Below are 17968 nucleotides of genomic sequence, written 5' to 3'. Positions count from 1 at the left end.
GCAACTGAATGCAGTGTAAACACACTGTCAATAAGATACAAATTGTCTTCATGCTTCTCATGCATGACTTAGTTCGATTCTTTTGAGCTCCTTAGTTATTTTATTATTTTTTGACATTTTTGTCTCTTTCGAAACTGCTGAGCATCTCTTCCATTTTCTTATCTTGTTTTTATTTCGACTTTAAAAAAAAATTCTCTTTATGAATAAGAAATGTCTTAATTAGTTAGTCAAGTTATTTATTTTATTTTTCATTTCTTAATTTTATATTTAAGATTAGAAATAAATATCAAATTTTTATTAAAAGGAATTGAATAAAAAATAAAAATGTTTTATTTTGGTTCTTCCATTGTTCTCTTATTAATAAACCTCGAGTAGCTCAGTTGGCAACCTGAGTCGTATGTAATCTCGAACTCTCAATTCGAGACCCATCCCCTTCTTTGATAAAAAAAAATTATTCTCTTATTAATATAACATAATATATATAATTCAATCAAAATGACTATATTATCGCATATAATTTATATTTAATGGATTGACATATAAGTAGCTCAATTTTTTTTTAATAGGGCACCTTTATAGTGTGGCGTTTTGGGTATCAAAATGACTAGGGTCAATCCTATATAGCACTACAAGAATCAAGAAGATATATGATTGTGATACGACTATAGAGGGGCTCTCTGTCGAGTGCCAACAATGCGCACACACACTCTCTATCACCATTAAATGATGGAATTTTAACCACATCGGAAGTGTGTGTATTGTGTAGTATATAGGTGTAGTTAACCACACCGCTTTTTGCCCTTCTGGGTGTAGTGTGTGTTCCTGCGTGCCTACGTTTATATGTTGCATGATATGTGTGTATTTATGAGAAAACGCCAAGTGGCTATGTGTGAGTGGTGTGTGGAGACTGTGTCTACCATAGAAAACTCCCACATCGGAATTGTGTGCGTGTATTGTGTAGTATATATATAGTGCGTGTATTGTGTAGTATATAGGGGCAGTTAACCACACTGTTTTTTATCCTTGGGAGTGCAGTGTGTGTTGCTGTGTTTATACGTTGCATGATGTGTGTGTGTGTATTTCTGAGAAAATGCCAAGTGGCTATGTGTTAGTGGTGTGTGGAGACTGTGTCTACCATAGACGGGGCAGTTAACCACACTGTTTTTTATCCTTGGGAGTGCAGTGTGTGTTGCTGTGTTTATACGTTACATGATGTGTGTGTGTGTATTTCTGAGAAAATGCCAAGTGGCTATGTGTGAGTGATGTGTGGAGACTGTGTCTACCATAGACAACTCCCACATCGGAATTGTGTGCGTGTATTGTGTAGTATATAGGGGCAGTTAACCACACTGTTTTTTATCCTTGGGAGTGTAGTGTGTGTTGCTGTGTTTATACGTTACATGATGTGTGTGTATTTCTGAGAAAATGCCAAGTGGCTATGTGTGAGTGGTGTGTGGAGACTGTGTCTACCATAGAAAACTCCAACATCAGAATTGTGTGTGTATTGTGTAGTATATAGGTGCAATTAACCACACTAATTTTTGTCCTTTGGGATGCAGTGTGTGTTGCTTATGTGTATGTATTTCTAAGATGGTGGAATTTTAGCATCCCAAAGTGATGTCCAAAAAAGCCAACTGCCACGGAAGCTGTATATGTATTTTGTTTAGAAAAAATCTAACATATATTTTGAGAGTTAAAATGTTTTAAAATTTCTTTTAAGAGACTTAAACTTCCATATGCTATCACTATATGAGTTACCTTATACTATTGACTGACGCTGAAAATGTTGTTAATATGGGCTCCCCATATTGTCAAGGCTACAGTTCGACATCCTAGAAAGACTGGTCAGTTTGTAATTATTTCTTCTGAAGACGAACCAATTTAATTCCTCTTCACGTGGACCAGCTCAAGATACTCCACCTTTCACATCCTGACTCAGTAAAAATCAAGTCAAAGAATCTGAAATCAGGACTATAGGCAAGTGACAAGCACACATTGGTGGCATAAAATGGCATGCCATCTTTCATTGGTCCACAGCTTTCACAATAGGCAACAGTCATGGTAGTGCACTCTGGAGAATAACTGGGGCACCAACAAGAATTTGGAAAAGGTGTTAAATAGGAGGCCAGAGAGTGAGACAGGTGAAATGAAAATTGGGAATATCAGAAAGCAAAGTTGCTTTGTAGATGAAGACAAAGTAAAGGGAAGCATAAAGTCCAGAATGTAATCAACTGATAGAGCCATATCTTTGCAAAGCAGTTAAGACTATCACCATGTTGAACTACTCTATTGATTATGTTCAATTAGACACAATTAAACTGCAGATTGCAACAGTGGCATTCATATAAGAGTATAAGACAACATATGATGGGGATGGGGAATTCAAAGGGATTCATGTTAGATTGTTAGTTACAAGTATTTATAGCACTACAAGAATCAAGAACATATATGGTTGTTATACCACCATAGAGAGGCTCTCTGCCCACAGCACTCACACACTCTCTCTCTCTCTCTCTCTCTCACCATTAGATGACGGAATTTTAGCATCCCAAAGTGATGTCCAAAAAAGCCAACTGCCACTGAAGCTGTACAGCTTCTTTGGAATACCAAAAAGATCTGGGCATACTCTGGTTGCTTTCTTGTGCACATTTATTTTGTATTTCTCTTCAAAAGCTGAGGCCTTTTTTGGGTGCTCTTTATCTTCTCCCTTTGCACCATATGTAGACAAGAATGCAATGCAATCAAACTTGCTCCCATATCCATATATAGCCTGAGAAAATACTCGTCTCTTGTTTCCAAAATTTTCAACTCTATACTACATGTTGAGTATGGGTTTTGTGGGAAGCTTGGAGTGGGCGAGTAGTTATAGCAAGAAGCAGTGCAGGAGCCTCTTCTGGAGAGTGAGAGCTGCAGTAAAGAAGGCCTTGAAGAATGGAGACAAGCAGAAGGTCCAGTCCCAATATGTAGGGCTGTTATTGGTACGGTTACCGTTACCAAACACGGAATACCATTACCATACTAATTCTTTCGGTAGCTCAAAAAATGTTACCGTTACCGTTACCGGAAGAGTCGGTATACCGATTGTCGGTATACCGATCGATCGGTAATGGTAAGTCGGTAATTGATAAATTTACCAATTCTTAAATTTATTTAAAAAAGAGAAAGAAAAAAAAATGCATCAAGTAGCATTGTGCTTAATAGTCATTGTATGAAACTACAACACTTTCATCTTGCCTACAATACCAATAATAAAAATGATAAATTAATGAGAATAATCATTGTGCTACATGTGAATAAGAGAAAATACCTATCAATCGGAGAAAAAAAGAAAGGAGAATTCACATAACATTATTCCAACAATCTATAACGGAAAATCTTTCATTTCATTAATTTCTAATATTTTTAGTATCCGAAGTGTTTTAAACTCCATAGCATGAAAGCTAGAAGAAACAAGATAAATAAAGATAAAAGACCATAATGGAAATGGAGAAGAAAAGCATGTAATCAATACCAACAAAGCATTTTGTTATGTAGCAAACGCTGCTTTAAAGTTAATGAAATTGCTACGAGTGATATATAAATGGTAACCCTAAAAATAATCAATGGTCTAGATTAAATTAGATCAATCTAATGGTCATAATTAAATAAAACTAAAACTAAAAATAATATTAATATATATTTAATATATATGTCGGTAATCGGGAAATTTATCGGTTTTGAACTTTGCTTACCGTTACCATTACCGAAATCATCGGTAAATTTACCGTACCGAACAATTGGTAACGGTATACCAATCTTCTGCTATTTTCGGTAACCAATTGATCGGTAATGGTATACCAAAGGATAATTTACCATACCAGTAACAGCCCTACCAATATGACCCCTCAAGTTATGCTCTCAATTTTGACGATGGTTCATGCCGTCCGAATGGCATAAATCAATTCACACATCCAAACAAGAAGGATTGTGATTCCAACATATGGGTTTATGTGATCTGGGTAGGATCCAAGTGACTCCACAAAACATTTATTTGCTTTTCTAGTTTGTCTTGGAAGCAAAGACCTACTTTGGTAAAAATTGTATGTCATCCACTATAAGGGTTTGCTCTCTCTTTCTTCTCTGGTTTATCCTTTTCTGGATCTTCAGAGTTTAGCCTCTGCTTACCGAGTTTGAAACCGTCCTTAAAGGTACACAATAGCAGTCACAAATAGACAGCATACATAGTCATATGGCAGAAGTAAAACTAGTCACGAACGGGGCAAATGATTCACATCATTCGTACATATCTGTAATCGTGCACTAACAACAATAATAATATCGATGATAGCAAGAGAATGGTTGACGGAGTAACAAATGTGCCAGAGCAAAACAGATTCTAGAAGGGTTTGAATAAAACGTTCAAACTGAAATAAGTATTCATACAGTTATTATCGAATGAAGCCATTAACAATTAACAACTTACAGCTATTGTGTCCTAGAGCTACATACGTTAATACGTATGTTTGATAAATCCATTCTGCTTCATCTGTTCCACGCAAGTAATTAGAATAATCCATTTGAACTTTCAAGCGTTTCAAACTGGAGGGTCCTCAAGTATAGCAGTAGATAAATCATTTATCCGAGGATATGCAGCTTTCTCATCAAGCTGATTCTGAGCCCATATCAGCATTTTTAACAAGCTTGGAAGCTTTGGGTCTGCAATTGGGGTAATTTTTAACTGATCAGCTCTTGAGATCAAGGAAAAAAATAATATCAACACGAATTAGTGCAAATAATCATTAAAATGCAAGAGCTATTATGACATATCCAAAGGATACATCACCTCGAAAACAAAAGCCACAGCATCAATAAGATCATATAAGTGCTCACATTTCTTGATTCTGTTATTTTTTAATCTTAGATTTGATGATTTGAGTACGATCACTCAATGAACAGATGGACTTGCAGGTGAAAGTTGCAGAAGTGATGATATCACCATAACCATTTTAATAATAGATCTATTTTGCTAGGTCCATGTTGGCGCATTGGTAATGGTCCAACTTCTAAAAGAAAAAAAAATGAACTGGAGCACTATTGAAGATACGAAAAGACACAAATTTAGAGTTTTAGACTCATAACAGGTAGGAAGTCAAAGATATCAAACACAACCACCCACTGACCTTTTTCATGACTCTGGCTTGTAAGGATGGCTGCATTCACCTCACTCGCTGTCTTCAGGCGCTGTGACATATCAAGCAGTTCTCCAACAGGGCAATTGGAGACATCCTCAAATGCCAACAGAGCAACAGTCCTCTCCAACTCTTCCAAAAAGCCTTGCTGCAGAAAATTCAACCTTTAATCATCGCATATCATAACTGATTACAACAGCTCAATATATAACAGCCAGTGTTCTTCAAGCATATTTTTCCAATAATACAATGCTAATCTATGTATTAACATAAAATGGCATCAAGAGTATACAATTGAAGCCATCAGTGAATTTCATGCACATTGACAGAAGCATACAAATATAAGATACAACAATAACAAACTCAGTTTGCAATTTAAAAGGTTGTAAGTTCTAACAAAGTTATGGTAACCAAAAAATACATTTTCTTCTCCTCTCGGCGCAAGTTCCTCTTGAGCGAATTCCAGAGCCTCTTCTAGTCTACCATTTCGTATAAGTTCTATCAACCTTTGTTGTTGAAGATGAAAAAACAGTTGCGGGTTTGTGTCCAGTATCTGCACACAATATTCGGAAATGAGAAAAATCTATAGGAGAATAGATGACTGAAGACCCATACTCCAGAATAAAAAATAGCGCAACCATGATGTAGCCTAATTAATGCCTACCATGGGCATTATTCCACACTAGAAAAGTCTTTGCCTTCAACATCTATATAATTAACGCAAGATATGATCTTTCTCAGATTCTTGTTTCCTCAATAAATTTCCCAAAATTTTACATGTGGCAAATCAAGATCCAACTAACCATATACTGAAGAAGATTGAATTCCTAATTGTCAAATTGATTCAAGCTGCAACAGTACAAATGGAAAAAGAAACACTCAGACAGGACATTGCTTCCTAGCGATTGATTTCAACGGCCAGTGTGAATCAAATGATACATTAGGCTGTTAAAAATTCTATAGACACAATCAAAAAAGGACATCTTTAGATATGAAGATCCTGTACATAGAACATAAATCTTCATAAATGTCCTGTTTTGGGTGTGTCTATAGAACTGAAATAGCCTTTAAAATTTGAAGGCAAAATATTTTGACAGTAACTTTATCCACATCAATATTAAAATGTAACATCATGCTACTTCATGAATCATACCAATGACTCATAAATAGTTTAATTAATAAGAAATAGCTCAGAGAGATTATCTCAAAGTTATAAAGCATCATATCACATAATCGACGCTCCTAAATTATCTCAATTCTCAACAGGAGGAAAAATAATACCTCAGGATTTAAATCATTAACTTTCTCTATGGCATCTTCAACATTTCCACACTGCACGGCTTTCTTAACAGCCATGCAATCTGTGATTGTTGCAAGATCTATATCTGCTATTTCTTAATAAGGAAAAAACACATAGTTTTCAAGTGAATCATGCCACCAAGGCCAGAAATATCAGAAACCAAAAAAAAAAAGTATGTTATGATGGATACGTTCTGTTCCAGATTCCTTCCGAAATTTCTCAGCAGCATCAACATAACCCTCAGTGACAAGAAAATTCATCACCAACTTGTTCATATCTTCTTTCCTAATATTTACATCATTGAGTTTCTTTTCCCACTCTTGCCTCGTTATGACTTTCTTAGACATAGCCTGTGCACAAACAAACACCAACATGAGCAAATTACAACCCAATATACTACTCAAACCATGTGTTTGCAACCCAATTTACCTACTTGCTTTTATGTATAATGTAAAAGCATTATACATTGAATCCTTATCAAAAAGGGAAAAGGAACAAATATCCAAAATTCCGTATGCCCTTGCTTGATCAACAAAGGCACAGGAAGAAAATAAAATAAGTAAACTAACGCTTAAAATGACCATTCTTTGGCATCCAGTAAATAAAACCCTAAACTAAAGCCCACCCGCAACAGCCATTGGCTTGCCTCAGTCAAAAAGAGGCTCTTTAATCCAAAGAAGTTTTACATCAGTTCTACAATTGCATTTTCTCAACAACCAAAGATAATCTATACTACCGAGTAAGAACTAGACAACATCTAACAACTTAACATAGGAAATCCAATCCAAACATACATGATACATGAAACTACAAATTCTTAATGATCGAGTTAGAACTAAGAAAATTTACCATTGCCTCGATCTCCGCAAGCTGACGAATTACAATCCAGAACAGTGACATCAGTGCCTCACTACCATCAATTCCATCGACTCCGAATCAGAAAACCGTCTGTAACAAAAATGTCCTATAATAGCGAACACACACTAAATCCTTAATCATTATAAAACAAAAAAAAAAAAGAAAACCACTATAAACAAATATTTAATCTTTTCGCTCCGCAGTGACCAAAAGAATTAGGGTGAAAAAAGCCCTAATGGAAATAGAGAGACCGTATTGGAGTGAAGTTCGATAGTTTACCTGAAAATAAAAACATATGAAGAAAGTGAAATACCTTAAAGAGACGGATTGAACAAAACCAGCTTCGCTTCGTGTTGCTAGTCAATTGAATTTCAGGCGGGATCCCTTCCTTCTCTGGAAAATGGGCAAGGATTGCTCTTTCCCATCCTATGTTCTTTTAAGATTTCGGATTCAGATTCGGCTTCCCCGGGATAGTCTTTTAGATGGGCCTAGACCCATGTACTTCATGTCCGGCCTTTGGTTTTCGAAAGCATTGGTCATGGGCCTTAATTGTCGAACCTTCAAAATATGTTAATGGTTTTTTTTTAAAATTTTTTTATGGACAGGATGTTAATGGTTTTTTCTTCTTCTTCTTATTTTTTTTTTTTAAAATACGACGCTATTTATTTCATTGGGAAATTTTCAAATTCCAAGAGAACAGTTGGATTTGGGGATTCTCCAATTCATTTAATGAAAGTGCTAAATATCTCAACAAAAATTGACCCAATTCCTCCCAATCCCTACATGGCGTTCCACATCACTATTCTGTCTTTATATAAACATTCACATTCTCTCTTTCTTCTCTTTCCTCCATTTCTCTCTCCTCTCTCATTTTCTCCCTCCCACTCTCACAAAACAACCACCTCCACCACCATTGTAGCTCTTCCGTTCGACCACTGATCGGAGTTGTTGACCCACCGAACAGAAGCACCCAATCACCACAATCATTTTTCGACCCTCCACGCCACCCACCATCGCTCGTGTCGTAGGAAAAAAAAGCACCAAAAGGACGAGGTCACCATGACACAAATCGCGTCGATCCGGCCACGTATAGGGATTTCTCTAGCAATCGACCTCATATTTGGACTCCGGGTGTTGAAACACACCTTACCCATCCATTTTCTGGCCAGATAGCTACCAGGTTTCGACAACCCATCGATCTGGGCATTCAGTCTCCTCCAACAACGTCTCCGGCCACCTCCATCTCTAAGCAACGTTCCCAGACACCTCCAACAATAATATAATTTTTTTCTCATTTTTTTTTGCATATTTGAAAGTTAAACTGTATTGAAAACAGTGTAACACTATGTTTATAACCATTTGAATGAATACGCTTTTGAATCAGTGTATCTACTTTATTATTCTTGATTGGTTTGTGAACTATTTTTTTTATGTAGCTTATATTTGTCTTCGCAAGTTTGTTTGACAAAAAAAACAATGGAATTGAATGTTTGTATGCAAAAAAAGTAATGTAATTGCATTCCTTTTCAATAAAAAATAATTTAATACCATTATTTTCAATGTAATTCGTGAATATGAATGATTTATTTGTCTATTTATGGTTCAATAAGGGATGAACAAATAATGAAAGTGTGGGAGAAAATGAAAGTGAGAAATAAAAGAGAGAGTGTTTGATTTTCAAATTTTAAACAAAAGAGAAGTGAGAGAGAAGATAGAAATTTGATTTTCAAAAAAATGGGCAATGTCAGTATGTATTCCACGTCAGCATGATTATGTGGCAATGCCACCTAGACTTGGGTTAAAAAAATTGAAATATTTAGGTTGTGTTTGGTATCACTTCCAAAAATTTTGAAAACAAAAATAAAAAACAAAAACATAAAACATAAAACATAAAGTGAAAACATAAAATTGAAGCTTGTGAACCATTTAAAACTGAAAACAAAAACTGAAAGCATAAAACAGAAAAAAAGAAGAAGGTGTGTTTATGCTTTTATTTTCATAATAATGGAGTGTATCCACACCATTATATTTTTTATAACTGCAGCCTTTGCCATGTTTCACCATTAAAAACATCAACAGAAAGAAAAAAAGATAAGAAATAAAATAATAACCCAAAGTATATTTGATCATTGTCTTCATATCTCTATGCAATTTGCAATATGAAATCTTAAAGAAAATACAATCTATAATAAGTGTAACTAGTTCTGTTTCCAAAACTTTTAAAACTTTTTTTTTTCTTGTTTTCAAAAATTTTGAAAACCTGTTTTTTGATTTTCATAAAAACCAAAATAGAAAATACAAACAAACAATATTTTTTGTTTTTATTTTCTATTTTTTGAAAACTAAAACAAAAAACAAGAAATAAAAGTGATATCAAATAGACCATTAGCATTTTAAAATTGTAGAGTGTATAATTGAAATCCAATGATTTGGGAGGTGTACCACATCACATTTTTGTTTTTCAATATTTAGAACTTGTTTGAATTTTTCTGCATCTTAATTAGCTAACTGCCACCTCAACATTGTTATAATATAAGTTACCATGAGGGGATGCTTTAGCCTATTCTTCAAAGTAGAGGGACTTGAATGACCTCAAAAGAAAAAAGGGCTCAATTGACTCGTTTTGCAATAATATTACTATTTCTTACACCAATAAAACGGGTGCCAGGGGTCTGTTGTAGTAAAAATTATAGCAGACCCCACTGTAGCTCTTTTGGAGCATAAAAATTTTTTTATTTAATTTTTAAAAATCATAAATGTGTAGTATTTGGTCTAACGAATCCAACGACATATTTTTTGTTCGAAACAAAAATCAAATTCATCGTGATCGAGACGTCGAATGTTTTGTGTTTATATCCGACGGTCTAAAATTGTCATGTATTTTTTATGTTTAATATGATTTTTGTTTCGAACAAAAAAATATACCGTTGAATTCGTTAGGAAGAATACTACACATTTATTATTTTTAAAAATAAAAATAAAATTTTTTACTAATTTAAAATTATATTACAGCGGCACCTGCTATAATAAAAATATAGCATCCGCCAACCCCAACAAAACGCAAATTAAATTAAAGATAATTATTTCCAATTAGAATCTAGATCTGGTCCCATGGTCTAGTGGTCAGGACATTGGACTCTGAATCCGGTAACCCGAGTTCAAATCTCGGTGGGACCTTAGTTTTTAATTTTTTTTTCCTTTTTTGCTTGGGGTTTTGTTTCTTTGCTTTTGCATTCACCCTCTGGAACTGTGGATGTGGAGTCCCCGATCGGCATGAACGGCAGCCCCTCTCTGTTTTATATAATTGCTAAGAGGATTGCTCAAAGCATTTAGTAACTTTATTCTTGATTCCAACCAAACCCAAGACAAGAAATTTAGAGTAAATTTGAATTGAACTTGTAATCATAAATAGTTCTGGAATTCTTATCAAAACGGTCCTTTAGACCCTCAGATCTAACATGGCCTTCAAGGTCAAGGGACAAAAACAGGCAAAACCCATCTGGGCGAGGAAAATTGGGGTTGACTGGAAAGTCCAGCTGATGTCATTGCCAGGGGAGGGTTTGAGAGAGGGAGCCAGGATCTGGTCAAAAGGGAAAGGCCTCTTGGTGAATTGTAAAAAGAAGTTGAGCTTTTGACTCCGTGTGTTTTGTAGTAGTTTTCTTCAGAGGTGTTTCCCCAATAATAGGCAATAATAGTGAAGGTGTTGATTTTCTTGCTCTTCCTGCAATTTTGAAGTGGAAATTTGTGGTTTTTGATTGGGGCTTTCTTTATGTTGCTTTGACTCGTGTTGGGCTGGACTCGAAAAGCTTTGTGGTTCTTTTGAGACTCTATCAGGTTTTGATGTGGTTTTCACCTTCTATGACAAAAGGTTAATCTGAACGCTTGACATCTTCTATGACAAAACCAGACTTAAAGTTTAAGAAAGGTAATATTCTATGATGTATTATTCCCTTATTTCTTGTCCGCACTTTTCTTTATATTGGTTTTGTGGACCAAACAACATAAAATGTTCTATTTATTGAAGACGTGACATTTTCTATTTATTGAAGACGTGACATTTTTTGATTATATATCATCAGTTGTTGCAAGAATTTTTGACTGTCAAAATTTCTAGTCTTACTTTTTTGCCTCAGGTTTTTGTTTGCCCCAACAATTCCTCCGCTCGAACCCTTGACTTGGTTGGTGTGGGGGAGAGTCACTAGCACTATACCTCGAGCCACGGAGGCGTTGTTGGGGAGCGAACAAAAACCTCAACAACAAACATGATACTGATGAGTTATAGATGCTAGGTGTTCTGTTGTAATAAAATTGTTCAAACTGTACTACCAAGAGTTTTCAGGATGAACTTTTATGCTCGCAGATGTGTGTGTGCACACTGTTGTGGTTTTACAAACAGTCTTTTTGAAGTAAGAATGATAATATCAGAATTTGACCATGTTGACCGCAATGAAACAGTGCTTTTGAACAAGTAGTGTTGCCCTTTTTTTACTTGGTTAATTTTGACATGTGGTTGGAGTAAGGTCGATAAAGAAAATGAATACAAATTAGGGTAAACTAGGGTATCATTTAGATAAGAGTAGTCCTAGTTTATGGCAGGCGAGGCTAAACTAGGAGAGTGAGGCGATCCAAACACCTGAGATTACCTCTATGAAAGGGAAAAAAAAAAGAGTTTACTGGTCCTCTGGATGCGTCGTACAGAATAGACTGATAGAACTTGTAATTATATTTGTTCAATGCATTTGAAGAATGTCAAAACAATTTAGAGCCGACTGTCTGAGAAATACAAAGTAGATTAGCTTTAGGCATGCATATATTTTTGTGTAGATGAACATGCTGGATTAATATGATTTGGTGTTATGTAAAAAACAAAAAGAAAAAAGAAATCCAAGGAATAAATCATTAAGTTCACTTGAGATAGGTTCATTGACTTCTATTAGAACTACAGTGAGGGATACTCCGAGCTTTAGTAGTCTGGTGAGCTGTGGAAACATGCACCACTGATAGTTTATCCAGAAAAATATTTTATCTTCTTAGAGTAGACTTGTCAATCAATGAAAGTATCTAGGTCATCATGAAGTGGATAAGCCTAATACCATTGAAATGAGAAGAAAATGCTGAAGCTTGTTAGCTTTATGTCAATCAATTAGTAGAATCAATCAGCATTTTGTGCTTCAGTGTTATTATGGTGGCAAGAATTGCTTTTAGGCTAATGGTTTTCAGAATCTGATTTTTGGTCAATTGAGAACTTTTATGCACAGTTTGTTCCACATGCTTATTGGCCTTTTATGCCTCAGGATGGTCAGCCAACCATTCAAATATAAACACCAAATTCACTCTGTCAACTCGAGGCTATTCGAAGTGCACATATAGCATAAGGGGTCAGATTTAAATCTTGGACTAATCGTTATTATTTTATAGGTCCTCAGTGCCGTTTTAATTACAAGTTTATCTGATCACAAGGAAAAGTTAGTAATGGAGCATTGTAAGGATTAAAACAAGCCTTCAGGTAAACACATGAATGGATAATCTTCTTGAATCCTAGGAATGCAGCATTATAATAGCCTTGTTTTCTACTAGTTAGAGCCATTGGATGTGGATTAAAGGTTGGTTCAATATGCATTATTTGCAATCTCAGCCTACTTAGGATAAGGAAAAGTTTTTTGGGGTTTGAATGATTTGCCAAGATCGTGTGGCAGAGGGGATTTTAGTAGAATTCTTATCCTTCAAGAAGTGACGCTCTTATTGTAATAACAGCATCTTTGAATTCCTTCGTTCAAACTGTTGATGGGTGTTTGAGAGAAGTGCATCTTTGAATGGAAAATAAGGAAAGATGGAAATATTCTATTAACTGAATAATCAACAGATGAGTTCCATCTCATGTTCAACTATTCAAAGTGGAAATCCAGGTCATTGTTCAACAACCAGTTTGGTTGTTCCTTTCATACCTTTCATTGCCTTTGGTTCGTTGCCAGATTCAAGAGTCATAACCCACAAGGTTCGCCACAAAACTACATCTTTCTACTTTGTGATGATGAGATTCTTAAAAACAGTTTTCCTTTTTGTATATTTTAAAAGCACCAAATCAATGTGGAATAGGAATATATATCACAATGTCTTTCCACTACACATTTACAACTTGATAACTGACAACCAGAAACATAGTGAGTAGAAGGAATATGACACGTGCTCTTACCAGGCTTAATGTCTGTGTAAACATGAATATATGTATCCACTCTGTAGAATTTAGCTGAATATTGTATTTATGTGAATGTGACTTATGTGATGTCCGCTGTAGGTTTTGTTTGTCTTATATGATTCCTAGACATGCCTAAGAATTGATGCTACCAGAAAACAAATAAGTGACTTGGATTTCCTCTTTATGCAATTACCAGCCAGCCATTATGTTAGCAAATTTCATTCTATTTTCTATTGCAGAAAATCAAATGAAGAACGCTCCTTCATTCTTCACTTGTGTATTTGCTCTTTTATAGTTTCTCACACATACTACGTTTTGACTAGGAACTTATCTGGGAGATCTCTTATCTGGGTTCTTCTTGAAACTTGGGGTAATTTAGGTAGATGCATTAACACGCATAACATTTTATTTGATTTTCTGTTATGCACAACAAATGATAATGATTTCCCACCATGCTGCGGTACTATGGATGATCAGAATGGCTCCCTACGAGTGAAAGCGTGCTCCTCTGAATGTATTCCTATAATTTTAAATGTAGAGTAAGTGTGCTTTCTAGAAAACAAGTGCTCTCGGATAGAAGCTACTATAACTCTTTCCAAAATCACTCACTCATAACAGATGAGATATAAGACAAGTTAATGACAGTGGTAATCAAAATTTTTCTGGATCCAATTAATTTGTAATTTTTATAGAGAATAAGAATGAGAATAACAGATGGAAGCAAAGATAAAGATAGAAGCATATACAGCCTTATTGTTGGTAGATTATGACTATTGCTTTTGAAGACATATTCTACCCTTTAATAATCTGTCTTTTCATTTGTTGTCTCTTTTTAGAATTCTTCCTAGTAAAATTGTCAAGTTTTATCAAATTAGTTGGCATAGAATTGAAAATATGTTGGTACGCAATTTGTTTTGTATACAATTGGAGATCTTATCAAAGTAGTCTATGTGACTGTGATCCATAATCCACAGAAAATATGGAGGCTCCACCAATAACTTTGCTCATGCAAGAATAGTCTAGAATTTCCAAAAGAAAACATGTCATATACCATAAAGTCACAATGACTGTGCTACGTAGGACTATTTTCCCACATCTACTAGTTACTTATCTAATTTCTTGTACACGGTAGTCTTCATTTTGTATAAATAGACATGTAGCTGCTCTTGTGTTTCATGTGTTGATTTGAAAACTGTCACTAGCTTGGTGTTTCCCCCAAACATGAGTTTTGTATTTTTTCTCACTTTGTCTCTCGTCGGTCTATTGTCTTTGGAGTCTACAGTGAGTGTTAGACACTGGCAATGGGCTGCTGAGAGCAGAGTGAACACATTAGGAAATGAAGATCAGGTCACTAACTTGCCTGGTCAGCCAGATATTAACTTCAAGCACTATGCTGGCTATGTTACTGTAAATAAAGAGAATGGAAGGGCACTCTTTTACTGGTTCTATGAGGCCACTACTGACCCTGAACAAAAACCTTTGGTGCTGTGGCTTAATGGAGGTATTAAATTGTACCTTTTAGCTATTTCAGCCCTCACAACTCCTAGTCGTTTGCTCCTTACCATGTTTGCTTCTAGCTTGAGTGTGTAATGAGATACTGGCTGGATAAGATTGGACTCGATCTAATCCTAAGTAAGGATCAGATATGCAGGTTACCTTTCTGCGGGGAGCATTTTAAGCCAATGACTCCAATCTTAATTTTTTGACCTATATATATAATTATATATATGTCCTAGCAATATATTTATATGGGTGGGAGGGTTTGGAGATCTTTGTTGCCGCTTGTTCTCTAGACAGATTGTCATACCTATAACTTTTGTTGTGGAACAATGACCTAAAGAGCTTTAAGGCTATATGTGATAATTATCATACATCGTTAGCTCTTCTGGACCTTTGTTTATGGGTATTCCTAACTCATCCAAAGTGTTTGTATTAAATATATTCTCTGACTTTCTGTTACATGTTCTCTAGTGAGGTGACAAGATGCTCTATGCTTACAGGTCCTGGGTGCTCTTCTGTGGGTTATGGAGCAACACAAGAGATTGGTCCATTTATAGTGGACAGTGATGGACTTGGACTTAAATACAATCCTTATTCATGGAATAGAGGTATGTGGCCTCAGAGTCCCCAAACAAGCATTGCTTCTAGCACAAAAGAATTGTTTACTTGCTATTAGGACGTGCTTCTATGGCTAGACTAATGAGTCTTTCAGTGGTGCTCCATTATGTTATTAAATTCAAAATTCTTTGTCTGTGATGACACAGAGGCCAACATGTTATTCTTGGAATCACCAGTTGGAGTTGGCTTTTCCTATTCAAATACAACTAGTGATTATAATAAACTGGGAGATGATTTTACAGGTTTGCTACTTTTTCCTTATGCGTATGCAGATGATTTTCCTGGAATCTTACAGATGCTTCATTCAGTATTTTGCTCCACCAATAATAATATTGTTTTCTGGTGTGGACGTCTTTCTATTTGTTATTTGGTTGAATAGTTTATGTTTATTTGGTTTCTGAAACTTCTGATTACTGTAAGCCACTTGGATTTTGAATTTGTGGGTTTTAGAGAAGTTCTCAGACCTAATTGATCTGCACTTCATTTGACTGTTTTAACAGCAAATGATGCTTATACTTTCCTACACATGTGGTTTCTCAAATTTCCATCATATAAAGCGCGGACGTTTTACATCGCAGGGGAGAGCTATGCAGGTACATATATCGGCAATGCTTTAGCTGCATAGTTTAATTGGACTCCTGTGCTAATTTCCTGACATTTTTTGTGGCATTTATTGACAGGAAAATATGTCCCAGAACTAGCTGAGTTTATTTATGACAAGAATAAAGACCCTTCTTTCTATATCAATCTTAAGGGTATTTTGGTATGACCACTGATGTATTACAATAGTATGAAGTCGAGACCTTTATTATGATATATATTTCCTTAATAAACGTTGCTGCTCTCTTCATTTGATGCATCATTGCAGTTGGGCAATCCTGAAACTTCCGATGCTGAGGACTGGAGAGGTTTGGTAGATTATGCATGGAGCCATGCTATAATATCCGATGAACTCCACAATATAATCAGTGAAAGTTGCAATTTCGAGAGCAACGATACATGGAGCAACGATGACTGCAATCAAGGTGTGGAAGAATTACTTGGGCAGTACAAGGAGATAGATATTTACAGCCTTTACACCTCGGTATGCATTGGCAATTCAGCAACCACGGATGAGAAATCCACGCAAATCACGTTTACATACAACTCTAAAATGGTCAGTTGTTAAGCTTTTTTTTTTTTATTGTTGTTTCTAATTTGTAAGGACATAGAATAATCGATATTGTCTATTGAAAATTTTCAGATGCCAAGGATTATGGGTGGTTATGATCCATGTCTGGATGATTATGCAAAAGCGTTCTACAATAGACCAGATGTTCAAACTGCACTCCATGTTAGCGATGGTCAACAGCTAAGGAAGTGGACCATTTGCAAGTAATGGAATTTGTCTCGTTTTCTTCGTAACGAATTTACTATTTGATTCTGATGACCTTAAGTTGTATTTTTAAAGTCCTTAGCGATGAGAAGACGGTGAGAGAATATTTTTCACAACATCCAGTTTGACACTTTTGTTCTGGCTGCAGTGAGAAGATGTATCATGACTGGGTAGACTCAAAATCATCTGTTATTCCGATATACAAGAAGCTTATTGCAGCTGGACTCAGAATATGGATCTATAGGTAACTGCTCCCCGATAAAGCTAGTTTAGTTACTTTGTATAAATATTGTGTCATGATATACATGCTCTGTCAATCTTACTAATCTATTTGCTTTGGGAGGTTCAGTGGAGACACGGACGGAAGAGTTCCTGTATTGTCGACAAGATACAGCTTAGGCTCCCTGGGGCTACGCATCACTAAGGCGTGGCGCCCGTGGTACCACCAGAAGCAGGTAATCCATAACCATTGCCAAAACATGAATCGAGATATTCCCGTGTTCTTTGAGTACTTCATAATTGTTTTTCTCTTTTTTTTCTGCATTAGGTGAGTGGTTGGTTTCAAGAATACGAGGGGCTGACCTTTGCAACGTTTAGAGGAGCGGGGCATGCAGTGCCTATCTTCAAACCAAGCAACTCACTCACGTTGTTCGCATCATTTCTTCTGGGGGAAACTCTACCTTCTGCACGATGAGTTAGCAGCAGCAGTGCCACAATGGCTCCAACTGTGCCTAGTTCTCCAAAATTTTGGGTTTAATATAATAAGCTAGCTAGCTAGTGTTGTGAAAGTGTGGTGAGAGCAACAAATGGTGATGAAAACAAATGAATATGTGATGATGTTCAGATCTTGGCTAGTTAGAGGATTATTCACACATGGATCCACTAACAATTATATAGGAATAAATTCAGATGAAATATGGTGAGAATTTATATATAATATCCTCTTGTTCCTT

The 17968-nt window shown here is 35.7% G+C and overlaps 2 protein-coding genes and 1 non-coding gene across 5 annotated transcripts; 2 read left to right on the top strand and 1 right to left on the bottom strand.

Moving 5' to 3' along the window:
- Nucleotides 1-4251: 4251 nt before the first annotated feature.
- LOC119988301 (protein GID8 homolog) lies at nucleotides 4252-7799 on the bottom strand. Of its 2 annotated transcripts, none has more exons than XM_038833284.1 (7): nucleotides 7640-7799; nucleotides 7318-7432; nucleotides 6659-6818; nucleotides 6450-6556; nucleotides 5590-5721; nucleotides 5160-5316; nucleotides 4252-4695 (listed from the first exon to the last, which is right to left on the bottom strand). In XM_038833284.1, exons 2-7 carry the CDS (start codon nucleotides 7366-7368, stop codon nucleotides 4574-4576), a joined length of 729 nt encoding a protein of 242 aa, XP_038689212.1. In that variant the 5' UTR covers nucleotides 7369-7432; nucleotides 7640-7799; the 3' UTR covers nucleotides 4252-4573. The 2 variants fall into 2 exon arrangements, with proteins under 2 accessions (XP_038689212.1, XP_038689213.1); XM_038833285.1 differs by having other exon boundaries at nucleotides 7318-7416; nucleotides 7640-7789.
- Nucleotides 7800-10431: 2632 nt separating this feature from the next.
- Nucleotides 10432-10503, top strand: TRNAQ-CUG. The gene has a single exon. It is a non-coding gene; the product is annotated as a tRNA-Gln (tRNA).
- Nucleotides 10504-10692: 189 nt separating this feature from the next.
- LOC119988300 (serine carboxypeptidase-like 31) lies at nucleotides 10693-17968 on the top strand. Of its 2 annotated transcripts, none has more exons than XM_038833283.1 (10): nucleotides 10693-11251; nucleotides 15523-15630; nucleotides 15787-15882; nucleotides 16141-16233; nucleotides 16321-16403; nucleotides 16509-16796; nucleotides 16884-17014; nucleotides 17164-17259; nucleotides 17365-17470; nucleotides 17563-17968. In XM_038833283.1, exons 1-10 carry the CDS (start codon nucleotides 11221-11223, stop codon nucleotides 17707-17709), a joined length of 1179 nt encoding a protein of 392 aa, XP_038689211.1. In that variant the 5' UTR covers nucleotides 10693-11220; the 3' UTR covers nucleotides 17710-17968. The 2 variants fall into 2 exon arrangements, with proteins under 2 accessions (XP_038689211.1, XP_038689210.1); XM_038833282.1 differs by lacking the exon at nucleotides 10693-11251 and adding an exon at nucleotides 14592-15023.

Source organism: Tripterygium wilfordii, chromosome 21, assembly GCF_013401445.1.
Source record: "Tripterygium wilfordii isolate XIE 37 chromosome 21, ASM1340144v1, whole genome shotgun sequence".
In the NCBI taxonomy this organism is placed as follows: domain Eukaryota; kingdom Viridiplantae; phylum Streptophyta; class Magnoliopsida; order Celastrales; family Celastraceae; genus Tripterygium; species Tripterygium wilfordii.
Note: the sequence above shows the minus strand (reverse complement) of the source record. Positions and strands in the feature narration are given on the sequence as shown.

Coding starts and splice junctions, on each gene's coding strand:
- LOC119988301 (XM_038833284.1), bottom strand. CDS start 7,368: ATGTCACTGTTCTGGATTGTAATTCGTCAGCTTGCGGAGATCGAGGCA. Junction 5,722..6,449: donor TTAATGATTTAAATCCTGAG/GTATTATTTTTC, acceptor TATTGTGTGCAG/ATACTGGACACAAACCCGCA. Junction 4,696..5,159: donor AAGCCAGAGTCATGAAAAAG/GTCAGTGGGTGG, acceptor CCCCAATTGCAG/ACCCAAAGCTTCCAAGCTTG.
- LOC119988300 (XM_038833282.1), top strand. CDS start 14,744: ATGAGTTTTGTATTTTTTCTCACTTTGTCTCTCGTCGGTCTATTGTCT. Junction 15,024..15,522: donor GGTGCTGTGGCTTAATGGAG/GTATTAAATTGT, acceptor CTATGCTTACAG/GTCCTGGGTGCTCTTCTGTG. Junction 17,015..17,163: donor AGGAAGTGGACCATTTGCAA/GTAATGGAATTT, acceptor TTCTGGCTGCAG/TGAGAAGATGTATCATGACT.